Source organism: Salvelinus namaycush, chromosome 5 (genome assembly GCF_016432855.1).
Source record: "Salvelinus namaycush isolate Seneca chromosome 5, SaNama_1.0, whole genome shotgun sequence".
Taxonomy (NCBI): domain Eukaryota; kingdom Metazoa; phylum Chordata; class Actinopteri; order Salmoniformes; family Salmonidae; genus Salvelinus; species Salvelinus namaycush.
Genome location: NC_052311.1, coordinates 49,726,296 through 49,733,283, shown reverse-complemented (window position 1 = coordinate 49,733,283; position 6,988 = coordinate 49,726,296). Strand labels below are relative to the sequence as shown.

The 6,988-nt window shown below is 39.5% G+C and overlaps 2 protein-coding genes across 3 annotated transcripts; both read left to right on the top strand.

Annotated features, from left to right (window-relative positions):
* The first annotated feature begins 741 nt into the window (after positions 1-741).
* LOC120047622 (1-phosphatidylinositol phosphodiesterase-like) lies at positions 742-2,583 on the top strand. Its single transcript, XM_038993164.1, has 2 exons — positions 742-820; positions 1,711-2,583. The coding sequence occupies exons 1-2, from the start codon at positions 765-767 to the stop codon at positions 2,552-2,554; spliced, it is 900 nt and encodes a 299-aa protein (XP_038849092.1). The 5' UTR covers positions 742-764; the 3' UTR covers positions 2,555-2,583.
* A 376-nt stretch (positions 2,584-2,959) lies between these two features.
* Positions 2,960-6,543, top strand: LOC120047621 (transmembrane protein 176A-like). Of its 2 annotated transcripts, XM_038993163.1 has the most exons (8): positions 2,960-3,125; positions 4,327-4,525; positions 4,637-4,750; positions 5,019-5,075; positions 5,270-5,494; positions 5,783-5,905; positions 6,053-6,150; positions 6,416-6,543. In XM_038993163.1, the coding sequence occupies exons 2-7, from the start codon at positions 4,352-4,354 to the stop codon at positions 6,116-6,118; spliced, it is 759 nt and encodes a 252-aa protein (XP_038849091.1). In that variant the 5' UTR covers positions 2,960-3,125; positions 4,327-4,351; the 3' UTR covers positions 6,119-6,150; positions 6,416-6,543. The 2 variants fall into 2 exon arrangements, with proteins under 2 accessions (XP_038849091.1, XP_038849090.1); XM_038993162.1 differs by having other exon boundaries at positions 2,961-3,125; positions 6,053-6,543.
* The last annotated feature ends 445 nt before the right edge of the window (positions 6,544-6,988 follow it).

Here is a 6,988-nt window from a genome sequence, read left to right as displayed (position 1 = left end):
TAACCTTTAAACTGGGAGCCACAGCCCACCTAAAACTGTTCTACCGCTTCTTAGTAGGAAAAATAATGCACTCACTACTGTAAGTCTTTGCGAAATGACTAACATGTAAAACATCAGACTTGCTTTCAATGGGAATGACAGTAACAAGTTAAATATTGCAGCTTTAAGCGAAAAAGAACATGGTGTGCACTACATTCTCACGCACGGACTTTTAGATTTTAGAATATTCGCATGAAAATCTGTATCCAATTGGGTGTAAACCTACCGACTGGTGGGAAAATGTGCATATGTTCTTTATGCAGATTTTAGAATATTCATATTAAAATCTGTCGCCAAATTGGCTGGAAACCTAGCTAATGACATTCTTAAAGAGGCTCGTCTCACATTGGTGAAGGCAGATCAAGGCTGAGTGTACCATTTCATTTGATCTTTTTGAAGTGTGCTTAACCTTTCTCAAAGAAAAAGAAAAACAGTAGGTAAACACTACGAGTCCACACCTATCCTTTATCAGTATGCTATAATTCTGTTGCCAATCTGCAGAGGTCAAAACACCAGCACCTGTGTGAAACTCCTTAGTCCAGAGCTGTATGTGAGTATCCCAGTCTTTAGCCAGGTGAAACATTTCAGTATTTCAGTCTTGGTATAGGAAAGCCATCTAGAAAAGGTAGGCTATATAGAAAATCAGGAGTATGATTTTTGGATTTGCATTATATTATTCATGTTTTTTGGCAGGTTGTTGAATGTTTTCCTCCTTTAACGTGACCATGAGGACCACTGGGAAAGCTCTGTTTTGCCACCTCTACATGTTACTGCTTTTTGTGTAAGTATGGCTACAGGTATTTAAAATAAGTCCCCATTAATTCCAGAATGTATATTGTAGGGGTTTTACATTGTCCACTCTGAATCGAACCTAACATTTCTTCTTTTAGTTTAAACTTAATGGAAGTAGTAAAAAAGTTTATGAAAAGTGAGCAAAATGCTGTGAGTCAATTGATGTTTTTGTGGTATCCCATACATATGGTGTAACGTGTACACTGGGAGTCAGGAAGCAAGTTCAGCGAGTGTATTTAATAAATAAATATGGAACGAAACAGGAGTGGTGTACCGACATGAAACATTGACGCCTAGGGATTGAACTAAAGGGAGTGATATGTAAGGTAATCAGGCAGGTGATTGAGTCCAGGTGAGTCTGATGACAGGTGTGTGTAATAATGAGCAGCCTGACGACCCCGAGAGGGAGTGTACGTGACATATGGCTTTGGTGCAAGTTGTAATTCACAGGGATACACAGATATTTAAGTAAAAGTAAGCATAGTCTGGACTGATTGTTTAAAAAAAATATATATTATATATTTTTTTATCATAGTTTCTTTATTTGGCTTTTCAATATTTTACAAACACTACCACCCTCAATCCCATGCTCCGTTGACTGATTATATTCTCCCATCTGTGTATGAAAAAGCATGGTACCTAAGTAAAGGCTCTCTTCAACCTTTCAGTCTCTATTATCTAGCTGATGACCTTTGATAAATGGTATGACATTAGTTGCAGAACAAGGTGACTTTGGTAAAGTGAGTACACTGCTCAGGAAAGTGCAAGGTGACATCTTTTTTTACTGTGAGCTTATACACCATTCATAACCCTCAAACACCAATATTTCGATGACAAACAAATGATGAGTCAATCCTTTGTTGTATGATTTACTTTTAGAGGTTTTTGCCAAGGAAAGGACCTCTTCTTCAATGACAAAAGACTCCTACTCCCAGAATCCTACAAGATTGGCTGGATGGAGGCCATTGATGACGACAAATTAATCTCTGACATCACCATACCTGGTACCCATGACACCATGGCTCTCTATGGAGGCCCAGCGGCAGAGTGTCAGGCCTGGGAGTTGGGGGATCAGCTGAGGGCCGGCATACGCTATCTGGACCTCAGGATATTCGCCTTTGAAAACAAACTCTATGTCATGCACTGGGTTGTCTACCAACACAAGTCGTTCTATGAGGTCCTTGACACGATCAGAGCATTTTTGTCCGAATTCAGAAGTGAGGCGGTTCTCATTAGAGTAAAGCCTGATTTGTTTGATAAAGAGAATGTTGAGGAGCTGATTGGAGAAATGATTATTGATGATACAGATGTATGGGTGAAGTCTGACATGCCAACTATGGCTGAGGCAAGAGGAAAGATGATATTTGTACAGAAATCCAGCTTTAAGCTGGGCATTCCTCTCTTGGAAACAGACAGCAAGGGTGACTATGAAGTTACGCATATTGCAGACAAGGAGAACAAAATTGTGAAACACTTGACACAAGCTTCAGGTGATTGTGGTGGGGATTATATCGTTCTGAGCTACTCCAGTGGCACTGGCATTGGCACACTGTTGGGCATGTTTCTAACTCCCAAGAAGGTGGCTGAAAAGATTGACCCATGGCTCGATCAGTATCTGAGACAGTTCTCCAGTGACCACAGCAGTGCATGTTTCGGGGTGATTGCCATGGACTTTCCTGGTATCGACCTCATTCAAACAGTCATTAAGATCAATGATTGGTGAAGTGTTCACCCATGGAAGTCATAATTATATTGCTGTCTGAAATGTTAGTTGACACCATTAGATTAAGTCCAGCAACAACACATGACACATACTATACTTGATTGTGCTCATATTGAAAAGGAGCGAGAAAGAAGACTATGACAAAGTAAAGAATTTAGTGATTGTAACGTAGTATTGGCATGCGCTCTTAAACAACAATAATGAAGACTTGGCACTACACGTCTTTGTACTTTGCCCCTGCTTGCTCTATTAAAAACAAAGAAAATCATTAAAATGGCAAAGAACAACTATGGAGTCCATGCTTTGTGTGTGTGTGTGGTGGGGGGGTTCTTCAGTATGGCAGGAAATGACAGGAATCCATTATATGTTTATTTTTCAGTGAGGGAAGGGTTAACCTCTCAGGATCTCTTTAAAGTGAGGAGGAGGGCCTGTTGGGAACTAGCTGAGACTGGCTGAGCCCTCCCTACCAGCTACTTCCCTGTAAGGAAACCAAACTGCGCAACAAGCAGACTGGTCTGCCACTGTGATTGAACAGGACCTGTAGAGGTGTCCATCTCAATTGCAGGAACGGGTGAGCTTTTCTCTAAAATACATGTTGAATAATACGTTTTGAGTGAATTTAAATCTTAAATCTGTGTGTAGTTGTTTCATGCTCTCAAAAAGAAATGATGTAATTACAAAATAGTAAATAAATAGATTATATTAAACAATTCACACTGCAAAGTTCAGCAGTTATAATCTAAGCAAACATTTGTTAGGGTTTACATTCGTGAGTCAGGGGATGGATTTGATGGGGAACACCCAATGGTTGAGTTTGTTTTGCATGGCCGGGTGCTCCTGGTGGGCGGAGTTTGCGTATTTTAGACCATTCCATTGGTCTTTAAGTGAAATCTCTACACACCCGGGGCACCGGGACATGCCAAACGAACTCCACCACTGACAGACGGATGTGTAACTTCTGGATAGTACTGTATTTTACAGTACTGTTTAATCTGGTTTACTGGGACATTATATGGTATGTGTACTTTCTGCTGCTAACTAAAAATAAACACTATTTGTAAATACCTGTAGCCTACTGGTACAAAATGGGTGGAGTTCTTTCTAATTCAAAATGGCTGCCATTGATGGCATCGCCCAGGTGGGTGCTATACATTGTAAGTGGATGAGTGAGTTTCCCCCATATCTAAGTAAACAATCAGTGGCATAAATGCTTTATGGTAAAGTGATGCAGAATTGTTGTGCTGTACTGATTTGCTTGAATTCATAAGTTAATTGAGCAACATGGTAATACATTTGCTGTTTCAAGTCATTTCCCAGAAGGGGGAGTTATGTTGTGCACTTCCTGCTCATGTGTAGCAGAGGCTCTACACCCACTCATCACCACACTTTATGACATGCCCTTTCTCCTATCATCTTTCAATGAGGCAAGAGATTACCGCAATGAAGGAAAGCAAAGCAACAAAATAATGGGTAGATTCACTTTAATGTTGTCCACGTGGGATGGAACCTGTTAGTCACTATGACCCAATACACACTGTAGCAGTGACAGTAAGAGAGCCCTTATTTAGGTCATATTCAGAGTGCTGTACAATGCAATAGATTCTCTAACGGAAAGGATAGTTGGTCCTTTAAAAAAAAAATTGTATCCTACAGATACAACACAGACTTTTCCAGATGTTTTTGGAATGAATGTGCACCTTTTAACATCATGACAGTATAAGGCATACACACTTATTTTAACATTAAGGTGATTGTTCTGCCTTTTGTTTTAGAGCTGTGTAACCAAGAGTGGCCAGCATGTCAGTGACTGTGACCAAAGGTGGAGGGGTGACTGTATTTACTGTGAACTCTAAAGAAGGAAGCAGTTGGCCACTGCTGTGTCAAATACTTGGGACCTTGTGCTACAGCCCATCATGCTCTGTGTCCCAGGGACTGAGGAGGCTCCAAGCAAGTTCCCAGACAGCTCTGGGGGTAGGTGAACTAAAATAACACACACCACAACATACATGTCTATCATCACTGTGTTGCATTTGTCATCGGAAGTGAGAGAGAGATTTCTAAAATTATTATTTTCTTTCACAGACTATACAGATCATGGTGGGAGTTCTCAACATTGGCTTGGGAGCAATCCTTGTTAGCACGGATTATTCTAGCTCACTGCGATGGAATGGGGTTCCTTATTGGCTTGGTGGTGTGGTAAGCTTACTTTATTTTGTTATCGTTTACCATGTCATCATGTTTAGTATGGAAGCACGTGATTTCACTTGGAGTTATAACCACAGTAAACAAAACCAGGAAACATAAGTAACTGCCTACCCACACTTAGTCTTTTTTAAATAAAATAACAGGGTTAAAGTCAAATATCTGTTTTTTTCTTATGACATTTTTGTTATTTATAAGGACAAATAATGTGTTGATTGTAGGTTGTTCGTATTTGATTTTGATATGTGTGCCTTCTCCTTAGTTTATAGCCGTTGGCATCATGTGTATATTGGCTGAGAAGTTCCCCAGTCCCTGCTTGGTGAGTTGTTCACTGATGCACATACCTTTAACTCTTTCCTGTCATTCCTTAGCCTCATTCCCTTCCTCCATTGAACAATCATTCAATCTGATCCAGCTGAATTATAATCATCAACTGAATATCTGAGATATCTAGACCTCTGTGGTTTACTCAGTTGAGTCAAACTGGTTTTATATTCCCTGATTGTGTTTTAGGTGGGCATCAATGTTTTGATGAACCTGTCAGGTGCTGCTCTGGCCATTACTGGAATTGTGCTGTATGCTATAGACCTGGCACACTACAATTTCTGGTGGATTTGCAATGGTGACAACTACAACTGGCGAGATGACTACTATGGCGGCCAGGTGACAAAACCACCCAGTGATCCGGAGAGGGATAGACTCTTGGCGAAATGCAAAGATGCCAAGCAGATTGCACAGGTGAGTGCTTTTCAATTAAGTTTTTTAATGATATCCATCATGTGAGGAAGGTGTCCCTTGTCTGTTTTAAGTAAAATATATGAACATTTGATTAGAAGGATCAAACTGCTTAATTTAGCAATGAACATGTGTCCTTAAACAGAGATAGTGGGTACCATGTTTAAAGCACATTCTAATAGCTGGTATGCCAGTCTGTTTCTGTATTTTCCAGTGTTCACCAACAGCACTATCTTGCTAAACAATCCAGTCAACTGTCAATATGTTCAAATGTGTTTGTTCTACCATTAGATGTTGATGAATGCCTTGGACATCGTGCTCATCGTCCTTGCAGTCCTTCAGCTTTGTGTCACCATAAGCTCTGCGGTGTTGGGTATCAAGGCTTTGTACAAGAATGGAAAGGAGGGAAAAGAGGTATGAACAGAGAACCCTTGAACAGAGCGAATACAACGGCCATACAAATGGAAGTAGAATACGGATATGTAGATACACACACACAACCAAGGTAATGTTTGTTGTGTCCTGCCAAGTAATGTGTAACTTTGCTCTGATATGTTGCAGAACATCCGGGACCTGGAGCAGTATAAGCCTCTGCTGGAGGAGGTCACCACTAACCCTGCAGCTTAAAGAGCACTGATCTGATATACTTTATTGACCAGGTGGGGAAATTTGTCATGGATGATTAAAGAGTGATGCTGCTTCCACATGGAATACATAAATAAATAGAATGAAATGTATTCTACATAAATGGATCATCATACACCCCCCTCCACACCCACACATTTGTTGTTATACATACAGTATGTAGTACATATAGTTAACTTCCTTAATTTACTGTAACGCCTACTGTGATTTTGCTTTATTTAAATGACAACTGACACTGATTGTATGTCTTCATGCTTTTTGTATTTGTCATTTTTCCAGAACTGAAAGGACAGTTATAAAGGGGACTATATCAAGTTAATTAATGAATTGACTGTTGTATATTCATTTTTTTCTGCATTTTGATAATTTCTTACTGTATCTTTTATTCTGTTGTCCCCCCCCCCCCCCCTCAAAAAAAATAAACTAACTTTCTTAGCTCAACAGTTTTACTGTTTTGAAACTGTACTGTCAGGTGGCATTCATTCCCATACAAACATACACCGTTGGTTGCTCATAGGTTTTCTTGGAGGTAAATATAGGTAACTGCCAAAATAAAGACAACACCAACATAAAGTGTTGCATTATCTACTAAGTTAATATATGCAATTGTTTTAAGATGGTCGTCATCAAATTGATAATTTAGCCACTTGAATTTGAGGACCCCTGTAGGTATATATATAAAAAAAATATATATATATATTTGATGAAACATTGAATTTGGCCTTTACTGCTATAATCCATAGAAACATTAACACATTTAATATTCGCAAAACAGACAGTCCAAAAATAAATCATAATGTTTTGAAGTATTTGTCCTATACCCTGGCGTTATGCAGTTTCTCTGGACCCCCG

Bases quoted from the DNA above. Each gene is read 5' to 3' on its own strand.
- LOC120047622 (XM_038993164.1), top strand. From the start codon at position 765: ATGAGGACCACTGGGAAAGCTCTGTTTTGCCACCTCTACATGTTACTG. The intron at 821-1,710 runs GTAAGTATGGCT...ATTTACTTTTAG, and splicing joins TACATGTTACTGCTTTTTGT to AGGTTTTTGCCAAGGAAAGG.
- LOC120047621 (XM_038993163.1), top strand. From the start codon at position 4,352: ATGTCAGTGACTGTGACCAAAGGTGGAGGGGTGACTGTATTTACTGTG. The intron at 5,076-5,269 runs GTGAGTTGTTCA...ATTGTGTTTTAG, and splicing joins AGTTCCCCAGTCCCTGCTTG to GTGGGCATCAATGTTTTGAT. The intron at 5,495-5,782 runs GTGAGTGCTTTT...TTCTACCATTAG, and splicing joins ATGCCAAGCAGATTGCACAG to ATGTTGATGAATGCCTTGGA.